We start from the raw sequence: 20,862 nt of genomic DNA, 5'->3' as shown, positions 1-20,862 counted from the left end.
GTCGGGTCCGGGTCATAGCTCGAGTCACCCGAACTCGGCCCAGCGGCCCGGTCATCATACACAATTAATATTTTGTGTTATTAGTGATGGATGATGGCTATTCTTATGTGTAATTTAAGTATTGTAAACCTTAATATTTTGTGTTATTAGTTATTATAAGACTATAAGTTAATGTTTTATGTTTAAAATGCAAGATTTTAGACTAATACATAATATTGTGTTATTTATATTGATTTAAATATTTGGTGTTCTTATACAATATTAGTATTGATTATGGCTATGCTTTAATTTCAAAGAAGAGTTGGTTCTTGTTATATTTTTCTAAGGTAGCGTTTGTTTTCGGAGACAGGACACAGAGACATAGACAGTACATGTTTAAAATATGTTTGGAAGCAGAGACATGGACACGGACACATTGTCTCCGAGACAGTTTTTCATATTTTTGTGTCCACTCTTTTACGAAGGACAACGATGGACACGGGAATTGGAAGAGTGGACACGGACCTTTTTATAAATTTTGTTTTCCTTTTTGTCCATAGATATTTTTTATTATTCCACTATTATCCTTTCTTATTTTTCTTATAATTAGTCTTGAAATTTTTGAAAGATAAATATTATTAAAGGTAAAATTAATCTTTTAAAATGCTAAAAAATAATTTATAAGTTGTAATTGATTTTATATAATTTAAAGAAAAATCAGTTTTTAGATAAAAAAATTGGTTTTCTAAATAAAAATAGATTTTTATGTGCAAAAACTAATTTTTTTTCATATAAAAATGGATTCTTTTTTAAAACTGATTTTTTATTTAAAATTAATTTGACTTATTAACCTACACAAATTTTTTTATTAATTTTAATCATATGTATTCTTACATATTAATAATAAATTTAAAAATAAAATAAATATATTTATAATTTTTATTTTAATATAAATACTATTATATATTTTTTTATTAAAATTTTTGGTCTCTTCAAACATTTTTTCAAGTTTTATCTGTACTCTTACGTACTCTCACGTACTCTCATTCTCTATTAAATTAGTTTGTACTTGATGTAAAAAATTTGGAATCATATGGTTATTTTAGTCATTTTATATAATATTTTAGTCTTGTCCATGTGTATCCAAACATAATAATGGACATTACATTAGTGTCTTGTACATCGTATTCAAACACAATACACAAACAATAATTTTTAGTGTCTCCGTCTTATTGTCTCTGTCTCAGTGTCATGTTCTGTCCTGTCTCTAAAAACAAACGCAGCCTAAGTGAATTTTATCATGTCAAATAATGGTTGGAGTCTTGGAAATTTGGATATTTTCACATGCTAGTTTATAAGAAGTTATCAAGGTAATGTAATGTTAACGGCCTGGTTTTCACCCGGTATAATCGTGGCCCGAAAGTGTATAGGTTTCATCGGGTCTAGGGCTGGATTCGGGTCTAATAAATAGGTCCAATATATATTTTAAGTCGGGTCTGGGTCACATCAAACCCGGTTTCACCCGACCCATGCACACCCCTACCACAAACAAAATTTTCTTGTGGGTTATGTTATTTTAAATCTCGAACTGTTTAGATAGTAATTATGATTTGATTATGTAATACTTATAGATTTAACTATATACTTTAGTTATCAACTTAATATATGATGCGTATTTTGACATGTTTGGTTGTGGATATGATTGGAATATGTTGTTATTGTCTTTGAAAATGGATGTTTATTGTTGATACAGGAAAATAAAATTTATGTTGATAAGGTCCTAGAAATATAGAAAATTCTGTCTATTTTTTTAAAAATTTGGTCATTTAACTTACTGAGGAACAGTCATAGCTTGATTCAGGCTATAAAAAGATGATGATAATGATGATGAGGAGGAGGAATAGGAGAAAGAAAAAAAAAATATAAACGCCCGTATATAATTTTGACTTAGTTAAAAAATTTGATTATCTAATATTTATATTTGTTCTTTGGTGATTTATATTTTTAAAATAATAATTATTATTGTAATTATTTTTTATTCTATCTCTATATAATTGACTTGATTACATCTTCTTGAGTTAAATATTTTTTTACTTCCATAAAATACTCCTTTTATTTGTTTCTATAAATTTTACAATACCAAAACTAAGAAAAAAAATTTAAGACAAAAATTCTTATAAAAACTATAAAAAAAACTTAAGTAAATTTATTAATTAAAAATATATAAAATTATAAAAAAATTATATTATATATTGTGATTAAGTATAACATGTTCTATTCTAAAGTTAGTTCTTTAGGAGTTAATAATCTAATATTTTATTCGATAAATATTGGGTTATGAAGATCGAAATTTTCATTTTGCAATTTTATTAAAAATGAAATAAAAAATTTTATATTTACATAAAAAATTAATTAATACTTAATTAATATTTATTTATATATAAATACATGTATTATTTAATTTAATTTTATTATAGACTTTGTTTGGATTCAACTCACAAATAAAAATCAGGTTTAAACTGAAATGATTGGTTTATACTATAATAATCGCCTCACCAACTTTAAACAGCTAAGATTTAAGATCAAAAGTTATCCAATTTATCTGACAAAAAAAAAACTATCATATCATTTTTAATCTCTAAAAAATTCTCTAAAATTTTAGATCTAGTCAAACAACTTCATAACTTCTTTAAATCTTTGACTTCTTTAAATTTTTTATTTGAGCATCGAAATGCCACTCTAATACCAAAAGTCTTATTGTGGAAGCTCATAATATACACTGAGTATTTCAATATATTTTTATACGAATGACTATTTTAATGGTTTTTTTTTACAAGTAACATAGTTAAAATTAAATTATTTAAAAAAAAAATTAAATAAACCAAGTCTTTTTTAAAAAAGATCGACGCTACAATAATTTTTGTCAACCCATATGAATTATTACTGTTAATTTAATCATACGTTGACATCAACAATTTGATGAAACTCATCAATTTCTATAAAATATTGTTCTTCATATTGATTTTTTGTAGAGATACATTCCAAAACTACTACTGTCAAACAAAACCAATCTCAAATTAAATTGCTATGTATATATGACTATGATCATCTAAAAGATGACGTATGTTGAAACTAACTAGCTATAAACTGGTTTCCGATCCACTAACATAAACTAAGTTACAAATTAAAAAAATAAGATCTAGTATTCATTGAATTTCTTAGCATGAAGATTATGAGAAAATAAAAAGGACCTACAAAGTGGGCATGAGAATTGATTTCGCTCTATCCATTGCTGAATGCAATTAAGATGGAATATGTGGTTACACCTTCTAAGCTTGCTCACAGCATCTTCATCTTCAAACTCCACCAAGCAAATGGAGCAAGTCTCATCATCATCTTCTCTTAGACACTGTAAATCCTGGAACCTGGCCACAGGCAGAGAAGAAATTTCTGGAAATTGAATCTCCTTGGACATGCCTTTGATGGTGTTACAAGAGAAAAAAGCCATGTAACAACCAAACAGTGCCTTCTTGAGTTGCATCAATGGGATCAAAATGCATGTGTACAACAAAATGGTAACTATCCACAATCGAGACTGACAAACTAGAAGACAATTCATCTTAATTAGATCACAAAAAAACTAACTCAATTTTAATTTGTTGTATAATGTTGGAGTTGCTAAAGCTAGCTGGCTTCTGTGTATATATAGGCATGTTCATTATTGACCAGGAACACCGGCCACATGAATAAAATAATTCACATTTCCTAGATTCTATTTCGTGATTTATAAGAGTAATTATCATTTGTAATTGGTTCTGACTTTCTGTTGGAGGCTGCCGTGATTTTTTAATTTATTATATTTGGTCAGCTGCATATACTAAATAAGTAATATGTTATATGTACACTAAAATTAGTTATTAGAGTCAGCTATCAGTATAAAATATATGTTAGAATATAAATGTACATTAAAAATAAATTAAATCACACATATATTTATATATAAATATATTAGTAACTGATTTTAGTGTATAAATAGTATTTTTTATATTAAATTTTATAATAAGATTTCTGCTTATTATTATATTAAAAATGTAGCAAGTGTTTTTGAAACGCAGATTAAAATTAATACTAACAAAAATTTTGAACTTTTAATTTTAATAAATCTAAAATAAATATATTAAAATATTGTATCCTAAAACTTTGTATTAAATGATTGCATATATAATCTTTTTAGATATATGAGTTGCAAAGGCCGGCGCCTATCCCACATTCTCTTCGTTTATTCAGGTTTTTAAATTTTAAATGGCATACCCTTAATTAACAAGCAAGCATAAGTTGCTTTGAAGCCTATTCTATATATAATTTATATATTATTTAACCACTGGCCACCATAAGTCTATGATTATCGTTTTGTATATTGGATAGTTTTAACTTAATTGAAAGCACTAATATGCGTAGCAGTGTTGACTTTTTATGTTGATATTTTTTGGCGACTATTTTTATGTTGCATATTTTATATTTTGACTTCATAATAAAAAAAAGAAGGGATTAGGAGCAAGGTCATTTAAATTTTTCCTTCAATTCAGGAAGAATTAACAATAAAGAAAAAGAAAATTTATATTTGTGTTATAAATAAGTAGAAGGTATTATTATTTTTCTAATTCTCTTTTCAGCATTTAGTCGTTTCTCTCTAATATTAGTTTTAATTTCATTTTATTTTGTGTCTTATAAAAATATTTATAAAATTATATATTATTTTAAATTATTTTATTAATATAATTATATAAATAACAAAATTTTATTAATTTTTTATCAAAATAATATCATATCTCTAAAATAATACTAATTTTATTTTATAAATTAATTTTAATATAAATTTTAATTTTAAATTAATTTACTTCTTAAAAATATTAAAAGTAATACTCTAAAAAAAATACCAGAAATTATTTTCTTTATGGACTGCGTGTTGGTGTATTGGCGGGTTATTGGCCAAGGAGGGGAATTGCGGATGGGTGGAGCTCACCCTCAACATGCCGGGGGCGTGGTGGCTGAGCGGGAGAGCGAGGTGGCAGCACGCCTGCAACACGTTGGGGGCGTGCTGACTCACCACGCAGGGGGGCGTGGTACACTCACCACGCAGGGGGCGTGGTACTTGGAGGGCCGTGAAGCGCAGCAGAGTTGACTGCGGAGTTCCAACGCTGCTGCTGCACCACGCGGGGGGCGTGTTGCCAGACCTACCTGCATGCAGGGGACAGTCCCCCACCCCGGCAACCAGCGGCAGTTTGAGACCTTGATATATATATGCATCGGTGAGCTTCTCCTCCATTCATGATGTATTTCTTCTCATGCTATTGAGCTGAAGCTAAAATAAGAGAGAAGAAAAAAAGAAAGTGTGTGTTTGTGTTAGTCTATAGGTACTAGTGAAGAGAGTGTAGTGAGTAGTAGTGAATAGTGGTGAGTTTAAAAAAAAAATATTAGTTCTAAGAATTAAAAAAAAAATAGTACGTAATTATCTGGCGCCTGAAGAACATATTATCAACTATTTGGATCATCCTATTTATGTGAGTGGATAAATTTATTTTTTTGTTGTATTTAAAGTTTATTTTATTTTTTATGTGTTTCTATCTTTTTATGCATATATATTTTGTAATGAGAATATTATTGTGTAATTTATAAATATTTTAAGAATATAACAATAGTTTTTATAAAATAAACGTTAATAATAATAATAAGATGTATAATTTGTTATAATTTTTGTTATTATGAATATGTTGATGAATAAAAAAAATAGTTCGACTTTGTAAAAATAATAATAATATATTGTTATTAAAAATAATAATATATTATATTATAAAATAGTATATTATATTATATTGTTATTAAAATAGTATATTATATTATAATTAAAAAACTGAAAAATAAATAATTTGATAAATAAAAATTATTAAATATAATAATACGTGATAGATAAATATTATATTGTATTATATTGTTGTTAAAAAATTAAAAAAATAAATAATTTGATAAAATAAAGATTATTAAATAATATGTGATAGGTAAATAAATATTATTAAATATTGTTATTGCATAAATATGTTAATGTTTATTAAAATATTTATAAGGATTATTATTTAATTAATATAACATATATCTTTGTTGATGCAGCCTAACAGGAATTTGTTGGTGTGTAAACTGGATCCGCCACAGACGTGGAATCCAATGATGGAGAACTACTTACGCGCCACGGAATTCTACCACGTCTCTAGAATTGGAATCATAAGAGGATTTCACCCCATGCTAGCTGCTCTAGTTGAAAGGTGGAGGCCTAAAATCCACAGATTCGTATTGCCGATCGGTGAGGTTACAGTGACATTAGAGGATGTCGCTCATATATTCGGCCTACCCATTGATGGAGAGCCTGTCAGTGGATGGACAGATAGTAGTAGCGACTTCGTTCAAAGTCAGAGCATAGCGATATTCGGTCGTGAGCCATCAGTCAGTCATAATGCGAAGTCCTATATAAAGCTGGGTTGGGTTCGACGTATCAGAGACGCAGAGCCGTTGGACACTGAGGAGTCCACCAGGAGATACGTCAGGTGTCATATTTTCTGTTTGTTAGGGTCGACCCTATTCACGGACAGCCACCTGCCCCACAGCCACCTGTCCCACAGCCACCTGCCCCACATCATGCAGTATTTCAGCCGATTCCTTACTATATACCACAGCCACCGGCCTACAGTCATGGTAGCCATCACACTCAGGGCAGCCACCATTCTCAGCACTCTCAGCACAGCCACCACTCTCAGCACTCTCAGCACAGCCACCACGCTCAGGGCAGCCACCATTCTCATCACTGTCAACACAGCCTCCACGCTCAGAGCAGCCACCATTCTCAGCACAGTGACCACGGTCAGTCCGGCCAGCATCATGATCCCATACTTACCATTCCGTCCGGTACAGATTGGTTTGACTTCTCTAGCGGCGGACACGGAGATCAGCAACTACAGCATTGGACCAACGCTGGTTTGGGTGGCTGGTAAGATTTTAGTGGTATCCCTTCACTGTCGGTGTCAGCTGATCCACATAGGGCATCAGTAGATAGGGGTCATGGTTTGCTGGGTCGTACTACCGACCACACATCAGGGAGTACGTCATGTGATAGTGGTTTTATCCATCGTCAGCGGGCATACGCAGTTGTTGACACGTTCAACCCCGGATCATCCGCTCCAGCAAAGGTAGGCGGGTCGGCCGCTCCGACAGATGCAGGGGGGTCGGCCGCTCCTACAGAGGCAGGTGGGTCGACCGCCCCTACAGAGGCAGGTGGTTCGGGAGCTCTGGGGGTGGATGACTCAGTTCGAGGTCACCCATATGACTTACGAACGGAGCGAAATCCACCTGATAGGTATACTCCATCGCGGTTCGGTCTGGGCATTATGGGTAAGGGACTGAACTACTTAGCTGGAAAGAAGTGAGCTTCGGTTTAGGTTATCTAGATTTTATTTTCAGAATTAAGTTAAGGTAATTCGTGTTTAATATTTGGTTTGTTAACTTATGTAATCCGTAGTTCTTTTTTTGTATATTAACTTAAGAAAATCAGTTAATGAGAGTATTAAGCAGACATTAAAATATCAATAGATAGACTTCATTTGAAAAATACAAACACGTCTGATTTCAAAAGCATCAACTGACAAAATGATGGCAAATTAAAAAGTACAAACATGAGAATATTAAACTATGAACCAGTACCACTCGGTCTAGCACGCTGTGGACACCTACTCCGACTATGACCCTGAGCACCACAGAGATGGCATATCCGAGGACCACGCATGTCACGTGAGTCCATTTCATTCAAGTATCGGGTCAGTTTGGGCCTGCCTTTAGACGTTCGCCTCAGGGCGGGATTAGCGACCAATGTGGGTCCCTCATAAGCAGGTCATGTCTCGGGATCTCCTAATGGTGTGAACTCAAATCTATATACCTTACGAACTTCCGTCATCTTGTACACATCATGCACATACAACTGCCAATCGAGACGCTGGTTAGCACAGCAAGCAATAACATGGCGACATGGTATTCGTTCAACCTGAAAGTGTCCACAGTCACACGTCCGTCGCGCAAGATCAACAACTAACACCTTTCTAGTAGTCATTTCGCGCACCTCAAACACCTCATTTCGTCTATCAAAGCGGTGCACAACTATATTCCCAGCCTGTTGCATACTTGCTTCTATCCGCTGTTGCGCAAATGCGGAGTACGTATATCCAGCACGCTTGCGTTCATGAGTCTCGGCACTTTTCCGCGTAAAGAGTTCATTAACCTATAATATGTTGCTCGGACCAGCGCCAACACAGGTAGATTACCGGCACCCTTCAACACTGAGTTAATGCACTCGACAAGGTTCGTTGTCATATGGCCCCATCGATGTCCCTCGTCGAATGCCAATACCCAATGTCTGAGTCCGATGGCATCGCACCACCTGGCATATGCCTCGCCTCGCTCTTCCAACCTCTTATAGTTGATATTGTACTCCTCCACCGTTCTTGAATACCCTATGTTGACAACAAGCTTCTGCAAGTGAAGAACTTTGAATGCCCTTAGGAAGTTACTGCCGATGTGTCTTATACAAAACATCCACCATGCTCTTGGAGGTTGCCAGTCACCACCGGAACGATTAACTGCTGCCCGTATTGACTCATGCCGGTCTGAGATCATACCCACCCCGTCTTTTCTAACAACATACGTTCGCAGATTCCTGAGAAAGAAGTGCCACGCATCAGCTGTCTCCCCTTCCACCAAGGCAAAGGCGATAGGCACAATGTTCTGGTTCCCATCTTGTGCAACAGCGACTAGAAGTGTACCTTTGTATTTTCCGTATAGGTGTATGCCGTCAACCTGAACCAGGGGCTTGCAATGCCTGAATGCCCTAATGCATGGATTGAAACTCCAAAATACACGATGCAGTATTTTTACACCCTGTGCCTCCTCATTCCCGTTGTACAGTGGTCGTATTTCTATTTGGACAACTGAACCAGGCATCTTCTGCACCATGATCGAGAGCCACCATGGCAAGGCTTGGTAAGAATTCTCCCAACCACCGAAAATTTTGGCTATTGACTTCTGCTTTGCCAACCAAGCCTTTCGGTAACTGATGGTATAGTTGAACCTCGACTGGACTTCTGCAATTATAGATTTCACCTTGATGGTCGGGTCCGTCTCGACCAATGGCCTTATAGCCTCAGCAACTGTATCTGAGTCTAACTTTGAATGATCTTGTGAAATCGTTCCGATCGTGCAAGTGTGCCTACCGTTGTATCTGCGTATCTCCCAACAGCCTTTTTTTCGTATCAAGCTGGCTCGGATAAGCCAGTCACATCCATGCCCGTACATCTTGCATTTTTCATAGAACGTCTGTGGCTCAGACTCATACACCTCATAGTCAACTCCATTAGATATAGTGAAATTTCTAATTGCTGCGACGACCGACTTTCTACTACTGTATTCCATTCCAATCCGGAACTCTCCGTCCTCAGGATTAGCAACCCCTACAGAAAGTCAAAATCATCATTTATTGCTAAAGCCAATGTATAAACTAACAAAAACTTATTATTTAGTCAACATGTACCTATGTTTGCATATTCCGGAAACTCGGGGGTATGCATGGCCTCGAGATCCAACTCACGCATAAAAGGTGGAACGTCCATCGGTTGACTGCTCGACGGATGAACCACTACATTCTCTGCTGCTGCCTCAACTCCCACATCACTATCCTCATCTTCGTTGCCGGCCTCATAAGTGGATTCGAAGTCCTCTTCGCTGTCACTATTCATTCCTTCGTACACTGCAGCTCTATCATCATGTATATCTATATCGTTTTGAACCGCCACTGCCTCTACAATTTCAAACTCAACGTACAACTCAATCTGTGGGTGTCGCATCTGAGTCTGCCGGTGAATTTGAAACATATTCTGCATACTCGCTTCATTAGTGATCGGCATGTATCAAACTGTATTAGACCACCAAAAACTACAATCGGATTTCGATACAGAATTATGCTCACTCTCATTAATGTACCGTTTTCCATGCTTTGACAGAGGCCGTTCTGCAGCTCCATTAACGTCATCGTGCATGGAACCACAAACGAAAACAGATTCTGGGACACAAACCTCACTCCCTCATGAGTATTATGTATTATCTCATCATTCCGATACACCACCAAGTTTGCGGTGCCCTCCATTACACTAACAATAGCCTCAAAGAACACTCAAAACACACTCAAATCTTCTTCAGTATGCAAAATACTACCGGACTTTGCCTTATATAGAGAGGTGCACTTAGAACGCCCCCCGCGTGCTGACTCACTACGCCCCCCACGTGTTGCATAGTTGGACCAATGCACGTTCGCCACGTCAGCACGCCCCCGGCGTGCTGACTCAGAACGCCCCCACGTGCTTTCCATTCTCCGCCAACCTGTGATTGCCACGTCAGCACGCCCCATGCGTGCTGCTTTGTTGGCTCAACCAGATCAAGCCACGTAGCCTCCACGCCCCCCACGTGGTTCATGCAACACGCCTCCTGCGTGTTGTGCCTCCATCTGACACGTCCATCTTTGTGTAATACACACAGTTGCTCCATTTTCAGCCAATACACCATAATATTTTCCATATTTAAATTAATGAGCCAAAAAATACTCTATTAAAGATATTTTGACTATTGAAACAATGATGTTCAGATTTTATCAGATGTTATCAGATTGTACTTTTACCAATTTGTGATTCACATCAACACATTTTACCACATACATCACCATTTGACTAACGTCATTGAAAGAAAATCTTTCACGAATTGCAGCGGTGTGTAATAATAAAATTTTGAAGAAAAGTTAAAGAAAATGGATATGGGATATACCAATACTACATATTGAATATAGGCTTTGTCTTAGGTGGGGAAAGTATATTCAGGTTCTTGGTGGTCTTAAAAAAAATTATAAAATAAAATAGTAAATTATATAAATGCCCTCATCTTCTTCTTCTTCTCCCATCTTCTTCTTCTTCTTCTCACATTTTTTCCTCCGTAGCCACCGCCGCCACCACCGTTATCCACCTTCATGACGGCCCCACCTCCGTATCCACCACCACCGTCGCTGCGGCTAAATCTGCCACCACCATATCCACCGCCGCCTCCACTTCTGAAGCCACCTCTACCACCTCCGCCACCTCCACGGGATTGAGCCTCGTTGACAGTGATATTACGGCCGTCAAAGTTGGAGCCGTTCATGCCATCAATCGCATCCCTCATGGCTTGCTCAGAGATCAAAGAGCAGATCAGAGATCAGAGAAATCACATATCACGGATAAGATGGATAGCGGTAACAAATCCAAATCCGAATCGGTGTTCAGATTCCAATTGATGATGCCTACAATAAACGGACCTTCGATTCAACGATTTCTCTGTAGGCAGAGAAGGCTTTCTCTAGAGCTTCATTATCGGTGGCCCATGGAAGCCCACCAACGAAGTACCGGAACTCAACATCTACTATAGCCATTGAAATATCTAGATAACGACGACGGCGGCTCAGTGACGGCAAGACGCGGATGAACGACGGCGAAGACGGCGCACGCAGAGGCAATCCGAGAAGATGACGACGACGACGACTCCTCGTGGCGGTCGTGCTCCTCCTTACAGCTATTCCTGCATATGTAATAAAAAGAATTTTTTAATGACGTTTTAGTTTTAAAAAACAGCCTTTTATCGTTAGCTATAGCTATCTAAAACTCCCTGGTTGCAATGCGGTAGCTTTCTACGGGGGTCTATTACTAATCAACATAAAAGCATCAACTTCGGGAGATTGAGCTTCAGTACCTCCTTTAATTTAATTAATTTAATTTAATGAACACACTACAGGCCTAACTTATTATTCGATATAATGAGAAGCACCTTTATTGAACTAGAACCCTTATCCCCCAACGGATCTACCCAGTAATGTGTGATGAGTTCTGACCTCGAAGGCCCATTCGTCGTACGGAATGAGTATGACTTGGCTACAAGGGAAAGAAAGCGGCCAAGAGATCTAGCTTCTTGGAGGACCGGTTGCTAGCCACATCATCATCCCGAGCTTTTCCTAAGGCGGATTGGCGGTCCCATGCCCATATTGAGAAAGGATGAGCCCTATGAACTAGCTATTCCGTGTCTGCCGAACTTTACGATGGAGGGCTTTCCCCATTCGAGTATTGAATTTTTCCAACCGGGTGAGCACCGTTAATGTCTCTAGTAGATAGACTCTACAAGGAACCTGGATCAGAGGAAGAAGGACATGTTTTTGAAGTCTCGAGTCTCTATCCCCTCCCTAGTGCTGCTTACAAGGACCGATTTTCCTACTACCGTGTAATGGCGATATCTGCCTCGAAAGCCTCGGCTTGCTTTGTCTCCTAGTGGTGCTTTCCCGTGGAGCGACCGTGAGTCAGGTGGAGTAGCCCTATTCCACTCCATCTACCTCCCGAGACAATAATCCACCAATAGATTTTTTTTCGAGGTAACGTAGAGGATAAAAGGTTTCCCAGGCTGTGCTGAGAGAGGGTTGTAGCTTTATTGTTGGTTTACCTTTCCATGGCAGGGTTAGTGGGAGTGAGTTGGATACTTCTGCGGGCCACCAAGCAGCACAAGAATCCCGAAGCCGTTAATCCTTTGTTCCCCGTCAATTTCCTCACCCCGTCCCACTCCTTCAATGCCGCCGCCGCGGGCTTCGGTTTTGCTTCCTCCGGTGGTGCTTTATCTTTATTCCCATGAGATCGCAGTACCCTATCGCCGAGATCTTGTGCAGCGCCGGGAAGTTGGAGGCTTCCACGACCATGGCGCCGATGTTCATGACGCCGTGGAACCTCCCCGACGGCCGGCAAATCTGGACGGCGCTGAAGCAGGGTGTTCTGGCAGCGTCGGGGCCCAAAATTGGATAGGGAGAGAGGAGAGGATGTTGCTGATGAGGAACCTGATGGTGCCGATGAGGTGGTTGCGGAAGGTGCCGACGTCGTAGATGGCGACGGAGATTCCGGAGGTGTCGCTGGCGAGGAACTTGTTGTTCCAGGTAGAGTTGTGGTCGCCATCCTTGTCGACTCGGGTTCGGAGCTTGGTGGAGGGGTCGATCCATGTGAGGGCGTAGGTTTGGAGCCTCCGCCGTGGAGACGAAGGTGGCTGCAGTCCTTGTGCTGAGATCAAGTTGATCTCCAATACTTGCTCCTGCATCTTCGCCGGCGACGCCATTCTCTCTCTCTAGAACCCTACCGCACCGTCGTCTTTCATTCTTTCTTCTTCAATTTCCGGTAAGATCGACGGGCGTGATGAACCAAGAAAGAATCAACGGTTCTGATTCCGACGAAGGGAAGAGGTGCCTGATGATGTTGAGAGAAAATGAATGTTATCGTTCGAGCGCAAGCACTAAGTAAGTAAACTACCTTATGTTTTTTATTTAACAATTGGGATACAGGTTTCACCATACTTATAATCCATCTTTCATTATATGCTAATTTCTGTCTTTGAGTTGAGTTTATAGTATAGCGAAGCTCAGCTGCTGAGGATAGACTATCAGTCTTGTTTGCTATAGCTTGAATCCGTGATTGACCTATATTTAATAAATTGTTTGCTAGCTTGACTCCAGAACTAGTAGAAGGAAGAAAGCGATGATCGGTCTATCCCATTAAGTACCATTAAGCGTAATCCCGTTAGCCAATGAAAGAACTACTTTTCTTAGCCCAGGGTGATGAAAAAAAATGAAAAGAAAGGACAAAAATATAATTTTAAAATAGAAGTATTTATAAAAATATTTAAACATATATATAATTACTATATTATTAATAAAAGTTTTAAATCTGAACCATTGATTCAAAAATTTAATGGCCATAATTTATAGAGAATCTTAGACCATAAAAGTCTTGAAAATACTTTTTCTACTTAAAAAAGCTCCTTGAATATATATTATCATTTTAAGTTAACATTTGATCCATAATAATTCCTAGTTATATTTATAAAAATTTATATATAAAATATATATAATTTATACTTAGATTTATTAAAATTTACACACGTCAATATAGTTTGTATCTGTATTTATTAAAATTTATAGATATAAATTAATAAAATTTATTTGTTAAATATAATTTAGTATTTGTTAAAAATTATTAGTTCCAAAATTTTTTTATTTTAAATTTTAAATAAAAATTGTAACTTTTTAGTTTTTGATATTTTAAAAATAATATATTTACAATTTTATTAATTTAAAAATTAAAAAGATAATAAAGAAAATGAATTATGACTTTCCTTTATCCCTGAATAAAAATAAGATTATTGCCGACCAAAATGAGAGTGGCTTTATAGGAACCGTGGTAATGGGGCATTAATTGGAGAAATATCATATAGTATCCTCTTTATCCCTTCCGTAATGTGGGGTTTACCATTACTAAACAATAACTAATCATGCATAAATTATTCGGAGGGGGTGGTGGTGTCAGGGGACACGTGTTGTATGCACAACAAGTGCAGCAGTTGTCGGAACGGGCAAGCAGACCCTCATTGCTTGATTGTAATGGATCCATGGAATGCCCAACTATGCTTCAAGTTTTGGTCCCTTCTCCTGAGGCCTTGAGAAATTTTCAGCCCATAATGTTGATTCATTGACCCAAATCCATACGGTTTCTGAGAGACTAGCTAGTTAGTAGATACTTGCTGCATTTTCAATATCTATCCTCAATCTGGATGAATCTCTTCAGAAACATGCATTTTTATTGTGAGAATGCAAGAATATATTCCTTCTCTAAAAGTACTTTATAATTATAAATAAATAATTTAAAAGGGTGTGTATAGTAATACACACACTTTACAGAGATGCTCACGTTAAGAGAGTTTTTCATCCTTTGAATTTAGTGGATAGGCTTATATATGTTATTATATCAAAAGCAACGCATACCCATTTATAGTTAGTTTGATTATCACGTTTAATCTTTTCATCTTGTTATCTGCATAAAGAATAGAGAGAGGGCTGAGTTTAGAAGGAAAGTTAGTTGCTATGTGAGAGACCTGAGAAGTCTCAAGTGAACAAATGTTGTAAATCCCTAATACAATTATTTAATTGTATATTGCTGTGGTACTGCAAAACTGTCTAGTAGTAATAAAAGTTCTTAGACAACAAAAGAGGTCCAAATCCTAAAATATGAAAGGAACATTTGAATGCAAAATACAAAAATGCATGTATTCTATTGCCCATGTTGACATGCTAACAAAAGTCAAAGCAATTTGTTTTGTTCATGTAGAAAGGGATGTTAGTGTCAAAGTGAACACACGAGGTCAACATAATCAACGATATAAAGAATTATAAAATTGTAAAAATATATAAGAAGTAGGACATCCTGTCTTCTCTTCAATGATAGAAGAAAACTCAAAATCAGTTTATCGCAAAGGCTTAGTGTGAAAGCATAGAGAAAAATGATATTGACAGCAATGCTTTTGTCCAATTATTTGATGAAGAACCCACCCATATTCCTACACTATCACGTGTTGAGTTATTTATTATTGGTATTAGTTATTAGTTACTTCCAAAGGGTAGACACAATCATGAATGATTACCAAAGGGATAAGAATGCCAACTGGTAGTGCTTAAGAGTTACGAGATTTCTCAATTTGGGTTATACAACTTTAGATAAGTAAAAAGTTAGATGGTTCATGTTTTCATAATAACTATTAAAAAATTACCATAATACAGTAATACTTGCTGTTAGTTTTAAATGTATTGTTCCTAATTGAATGTACCTTTTTCTTTTAACCAAAAATAGGAAGACTCGAATTCGCAACCTCTTAAATGAATATAAAAAAATTATACTATTTGAACTATAACTCATTGACCCTAATTAAATGTACTTAATTAAATAAGAGTTTAACTAATATATATTCTACAAATATCTATATTAACATTACTATTAGAAAACAAATATAAAGTTTTTTTTATTTTTATAGAAACGAGTTTGATAAACTGTTTGGTAAATTTGTTTTTACTTAAACTGTTAAACAGCAGTGTTGAACCTCAAAGTATCAAGATGAGCAATTTCCCAAGATTAGAAGTGTGCGCCCCGAAAAGGTTGAACTAAGCATGAAAATGTAACCAACGGAGATTAGAAAAAGAGAGGAAAAAGAAAATGTGAAAAGAAGGAGAGAAGAGATGAGTAGCGACTAACGACCACAACTGCCTCTGCCTGCACGCGTTCTGCTTCGAACGACTTTTGTCAAACACATACCATGCAGTTTCTCAATCCTCTCTCTCACCAATAATCAAATTTTAAACCCTCTCTCTCCACTCTGCTTTTTAGCCTCCTCCTCCTTTATTCTGTGGCCAGTCATGGAACTCTTGTTCTCTCCCGTGATTGTGACCACTTCCCCCTAAAATTAAAATCCTTTTCACCAGAATAAGCAAAACAGGAAAGAGAAAAAAGAATAGTTATTCCACATGATTTCACCTCCTCCTCCTAATAATCATCAGGAAGATTACGACAGCGTTAGTTTCAACGGCAACGGACATGCGCTCTCCTCAGCAGCTCCGCAACGGTAACCGCTCACCGCAGGAGCATCATCATCCACCGCGGTTCCACTCCACGGTGGCGGAGCACAAACTGCGTCGTTTCAACTCCCTCATCCTCCTCTTCCGCCTCGTCTCCTTCTCCTTCTCCCTCGCCTCCTCCGTCTTCATGCTCACCAACACTCACGACTCCGCATCTCCTAAGTGGTACCACTATGACACCTTCAGGTTAATACTACCTCCTGCTTCCCTCCTTTTTTCGAGCTAAGTCAACTCAAAACAAGCAAATTAAGAAAAAATGGTAAATTGGCGTCATGGATTTATTTTTCAGATTCGTTCTAGCTGCAAATGCGATAGTGGCGGTTTACTCACTGTTCGAATTGGGCGCGTCGGTGTGGGAGATCTCAAGAGGCGCCACGCTCTTCCCCGAGGTGCTTCAGGTCTGGTTCGACTTCGGCCATGACCAGGTCAGTTACGAATTTCGATTTTCTTTCTCTTTCTCTCACTACTGTGTGAAAGGGTAAGGGTGAGGGTGAGAGTGATACTGTGTGGTGCTGGTGCAGGTGTTCGCATACCTGCTATTGTCGGCGAGTGCAGCGGGCACGTCGACGGTCAGGACACTGAAGGACGCGGGGGACGCGTGTACGGCCAGCAATTCGTTCTGCGTGCAATCGGACATCGCGATCGCGTTGGGCTACGGTGCGTTTGTGTTCTTGGGGTTCACTTCTCTGCTATCGGGCTTCCGAGTCGTCTGTTTCATAATCAACGGTTCGCGTTTTCACCTGTGAGTTGTGCCATGCCATGCCATGCCATGCCGCGTGCAGCGAAGGGGGTTACCGGTCAGAGAAAAAGAGAAGGGAATATTTGGGTGGGGTCAGGTTTGGTCTGGTCTGAGTCTGAGGAGGGTGCTTCTTCCTCTTCTTTTTTCACTGTAGGCCAAACGCGCTACTGTGGATATGGACTGACAGGGTTCAAGTGTGATCTTGATTTTTGAGCCATCTCATGCTCTGCGTTCCCGTTACATTCGAATTTAAGTCTATCGATTTCATAAATTCATTTTTTAATTTTTATTAGTGTTAAGTAGTAAAATATTCTTCAATATGTAATTGCTTTTCTGATAAAGAAGTGCTCCTTCTGCCAATTTGGCACGCCATTTCATCCCCTTTCTATTGTTAATCCGTACACCTCATATTCACTTCCAATGTTTTATTGGCCTTTCTACTTTTAAAAATTTAAAATTCATAGACTTATAAAATAAACACAACTAGCAATTTATCGATGGCTCTAGCCGTCCTTTCTCCCTGCCGTGTAGAAATTATGAAAAGCCGAATAGATTTTGGACTAGAACAAATGGTAGGAAAAGACTAAACTCAAAAGGCAAATACGCTCGACCAAGAAAAGTTCCAAATTCTCCCGTCACTTCTTATCCCCTATTATTAAAAAAGAAAAATGGTTTAAGCTTGGAGACATATCGTATCTCAGTCACTATTCATTGGCAACACATTGTAGAGTAGCAAGAGGAAGAGACATCACCACGAGAGAGAGAGAGAGAGAGAGAGAGAGAGAGAGAGAGAGAGAGAGAGAGAGAGAGAATAACAAAAAGAGAGAAAGAGACATTATTGATTTGATTGCATCACATTCTCCTACTCACTAATTTGGTGCTAGTATATGATGCTTCTAATGGAAGAAACAGATCGCTCGCATAATCACAAGCTGCTAAAATTCTACCGGCTTTTTTACCTTTTCTTCTACCATGTACATATTGGTGGGATCGGAAAAACTACCCAAAACTGAATAAGTAATTATTAGAGTAATTTAAAGAATTGACTCCTGTATTTTTACCAAAGCTAATACAAAAGTTAAAATTAAAGTAGCGTACACATGACAACCATTAAATCAAAATTGAATGTGGTAAACTTATGTTTGCCACGATATCAAACATATGGCAAGATTTCTATTAAAACAGTATAATTCAGATTAGACGATGGACAACTTAGCTTGAATCTAACATCACTGCAAATTATATGGCGGATTGCCATCTATTGCAGTCTCGCAAATCAGACATGTTCCGAGGTATACACAAAAGATGAAGAGCCCTAATTGGGAGAATCTATCCACTACAAAGGGATATAACCACCAGCCTGACCATAGCTTTGGAGAAGCAATCAGAAAGGGGATCAAGGATTTCTATGATTTCATTAAAGCATGGATTTATCAAGACAGAACAACAATTAGGATTGTGTACTGTACTCTTCAACCGTTCAAGCTTTGATCTCTAGACCACCATTTCAGCGATGATTCTCTACTCAGCTTTCAATGCTAGAAAAATCTAAGCCATAATCCTTGGGCTCTTCCTGCATTTCCTTGAACCTCATCCGTCAAAATGGGACGGTATGGGCAACTGCTATAGCAGTGGAATCCACTGTCCCTGCACCAGATTATTGCCTAGAGAGGTTTTGCATTGCAACATCCGTATCACCAAAAATTCCTCAGCATTTCTATGTCCTCACTCCAAAAACCTTGTTTTAACTTAGTCACAGACTCATGTCCTGCATTTGCGGCATAATGTTGTGGATTCTCAACTTAAAATAATCACTGGTCAATCCATGAATACAAAAGCAAGAAACTATGGGGAAAATACATAGAGGCAACACCAGCAAAACACAGGCAGAGACAGTGGACAGAAAAGAGCATCCCACCGTCATATCTTTAGTTACTAATAATTTATCCTGCTCCCCCCTCTATAAAGTAATTCCTGTGACTCTCAATTCCACTGAAGGATTGAATATGTAAAAGAAGATTTTAAAATCCTAAAGGAACAAAAACTACCATTTGAATTTGATTTCCCTTTTACTGATAACACAATCTGAGGAATCATTCAAACGCATCATAATATTCATCTTATTAAGTGAAGCACACACAAAAAACACACAAGATGGAGTTCCAAACACTTCAGGAATGCATTGCATGCAGGAAACAAAACTACACTGACAGAGAGGAAGAACGCAAAAAGGAAATGCGATCGCAGTGGGATTCGAACCCACGACCTTTAGATCCGGAGTCTAACGCGATATCCACTCCGCTATGCGATCGTTATACGAGAACTACTCGAATGCAAATAGCTTGAAGGAGGTTCCAAGGGAACCAACATTTTGACTTCAGGATTTGACGTAGATCTATAGATCTAACTAAGAAGTAAAAAGCGAGAAGAAGAGATCATCGCATAATTTGGATTTCGATTATTGCAAAGATGAAAAAACAAACAAAAAATATCTAACCGGAAATTGAAGCACGGTACATGTAAATTGGCGAAGATCAAAGAAAATGAATAACAACGTCTATAAGTGTATAAATATTTTGAAAAGAAAAAAACAAAAAAAAAAACCTATGATCGCGAGAGACTAGAGAGAGATGGAACCTGATTTGCTTGTCAGTTTTCTCCGACGGAAGGAGTGAAGTGGGGGGTGGAATCGCTTGGTGGTTCAAGATTTGTGGTTGGGGCTTGTGGGCCTAACACTGTAAAATTCAAGTAGGACTGGGCCTTCCTACCTGCACATGAACGAACACGTGCTATTATACATCACGTTAAAAACTTAAAAACCATCTGGGCGTCGGAATTTTCCGAATGGAAGTCTAGTACCAACAATTTTGTTAAATTTTGGCAAGTATGTAACTAGCAAAGAAAAATAATCTCACATCAATCTTACACTATTAAAATCATCATTAATAGCTATTTGATGACTACAAATTACAAAAATTGCTGGTGCCTAACATTCCTCTTTCCGAATAAATGAAATTTTAATTGATCCAATAAAGATTTCCAAACTGAATTTGTGACTCCCTCAGTCCGTTCATCTTTATCAATAAGACAATAACCAAGTGGAGGAGTGCTGGGGCAGCAACTTTTATGATTTGTAGCCATCAAATAGTCATTAATGATGTTTTTAATAATGTGAGATTTTATCCAATAGTATAGGATTACTCACTTTTTTTTTACTAGTTACATACTTGCTAGAATTTAATAAAGTTGATGATCCCCTAGATTTTTACTAACCAAGTGAGTTAATACGTTATGTTGTCACGATGCACGTATGGAAATGACATGGTTTTGTAGCTTTTGCAAATTAGAAAAAAGAAAAAACAAAGACATCGTATAACATTTATAACAAGTTACATTACATACAAATCGACGTCGTTTTCATTTGTATACTGTAACAACTTAACATTCTAACTCAAATTGTCATTAACAAAAATAAATTTAGAAGCTAACGCCAATTATGAGTCAAAATTTGGAGATCCGAACTGGGTCCAATTTTTCGTATTATTTTTGT

At 37.2% G+C, this 20,862-nt stretch overlaps 4 protein-coding genes, 1 long non-coding RNA gene and 1 other non-coding gene across 6 annotated transcripts; 1 reads left to right on the top strand and 5 right to left on the bottom strand.

Moving 5' to 3' along the window:
• Window positions 1-7,912: 7,912 nt before the first annotated feature.
• LOC112779127 (uncharacterized) lies at window positions 7,913-9,974 on the bottom strand. Its single transcript, XM_025823381.1, has 4 exons — window positions 9,602-9,974; window positions 9,409-9,521; window positions 8,317-9,366; window positions 7,913-8,212 (listed from the first exon to the last, which is right to left on the bottom strand). The coding sequence occupies exons 1-4, from the start codon at window positions 9,972-9,974 to the stop codon at window positions 7,913-7,915; spliced, it is 1,836 nt and encodes a 611-aa protein (XP_025679166.1).
• Window positions 9,975-10,858: 884 nt separating this feature from the next.
• Window positions 10,859-12,245, bottom strand: LOC112779126 (uncharacterized). The gene is given in 3 exon segments (XM_029295471.2): window positions 10,859-11,403; window positions 11,405-11,667; window positions 11,978-12,245. Coding segments are annotated over 3 exon segments (699 nt in total). The 5' UTR covers window positions 11,991-12,245; the 3' UTR covers window positions 10,859-10,980.
• LOC114925902 (uncharacterized) lies at window positions 11,825-13,636 on the bottom strand. The gene is made up of 2 exons (XM_072226547.1): window positions 13,469-13,636; window positions 11,825-13,361 (listed from the first exon to the last, which is right to left on the bottom strand). Exon 2 carries the CDS (start codon window positions 13,074-13,076, stop codon window positions 12,573-12,575), a length of 504 nt encoding a protein of 167 aa, XP_072082648.1. The 5' UTR covers window positions 13,077-13,361; window positions 13,469-13,636; the 3' UTR covers window positions 11,825-12,572.
• Window positions 13,637-16,030: 2,394 nt separating this feature from the next.
• LOC112775489 (CASP-like protein 4C1) lies at window positions 16,031-17,684 on the top strand. The gene is made up of 3 exons (XM_025819126.3): window positions 16,031-16,759; window positions 16,863-16,998; window positions 17,095-17,684. Exons 1-3 carry the CDS (start codon window positions 16,533-16,535, stop codon window positions 17,317-17,319), a joined length of 588 nt encoding a protein of 195 aa, XP_025674911.1. The 5' UTR covers window positions 16,031-16,532; the 3' UTR covers window positions 17,320-17,684.
• A 661-nt stretch (window positions 17,685-18,345) lies between these two features.
• LOC112775490 (uncharacterized) lies at window positions 18,346-20,158 on the bottom strand. The gene is made up of 2 exons (XR_003189572.3): window positions 19,950-20,158; window positions 18,346-19,080 (listed from the first exon to the last, which is right to left on the bottom strand). It is a non-coding gene; the product is annotated as an uncharacterized lncRNA (long non-coding RNA).
• Window positions 19,551-19,623, bottom strand: TRNAR-CCG (transfer RNA arginine (anticodon CCG)). The gene has a single exon. It is a non-coding gene; the product is annotated as a tRNA-Arg (tRNA).
• Window positions 20,159-20,862: the final 704 nt, after the last annotated feature.

The sequence above is a fragment of the Arachis hypogaea genome, chromosome 19 (genome assembly GCF_003086295.3).
Source record: "Arachis hypogaea cultivar Tifrunner chromosome 19, arahy.Tifrunner.gnm2.J5K5, whole genome shotgun sequence".
Taxonomy (NCBI): domain Eukaryota; kingdom Viridiplantae; phylum Streptophyta; class Magnoliopsida; order Fabales; family Fabaceae; genus Arachis; species Arachis hypogaea.
This window is presented reverse-complemented; position numbering and strand designations above follow the sequence as displayed.

Coding starts and splice junctions, on each gene's coding strand:
- LOC112775489 (XM_025819126.3), top strand. CDS start 16,533: ATGCGCTCTCCTCAGCAGCTCCGCAACGGTAACCGCTCACCGCAGGAG. Junction 16,760..16,862: donor TACCACTATGACACCTTCAG/GTTAATACTACC, acceptor TTTATTTTTCAG/ATTCGTTCTAGCTGCAAATG. Junction 16,999..17,094: donor TCGACTTCGGCCATGACCAG/GTCAGTTACGAA, acceptor GTGCTGGTGCAG/GTGTTCGCATACCTGCTATT.
- LOC114925902 (XM_072226547.1), bottom strand. CDS start 13,076: ATGGCGACCACAACTCTACCTGGAACAACAAGTTCCTCGCCAGCGACA.
- LOC112779127 (XM_025823381.1), bottom strand. CDS start 9,974: ATGCCGATCACTAATGAAGCGAGTATGCAGAATATGTTTCAAATTCAC. Junction 9,522..9,601: donor TCCGGAATATGCAAACATAG/GTACATGTTGAC, acceptor GACTTTCTGTAG/GGGTTGCTAATCCTGAGGAC. Junction 8,213..8,316: donor ATCTACCTGTGTTGGCGCTG/GTCCGAGCAACA, acceptor TTTGCGCAACAG/CGGATAGAAGCAAGTATGCA.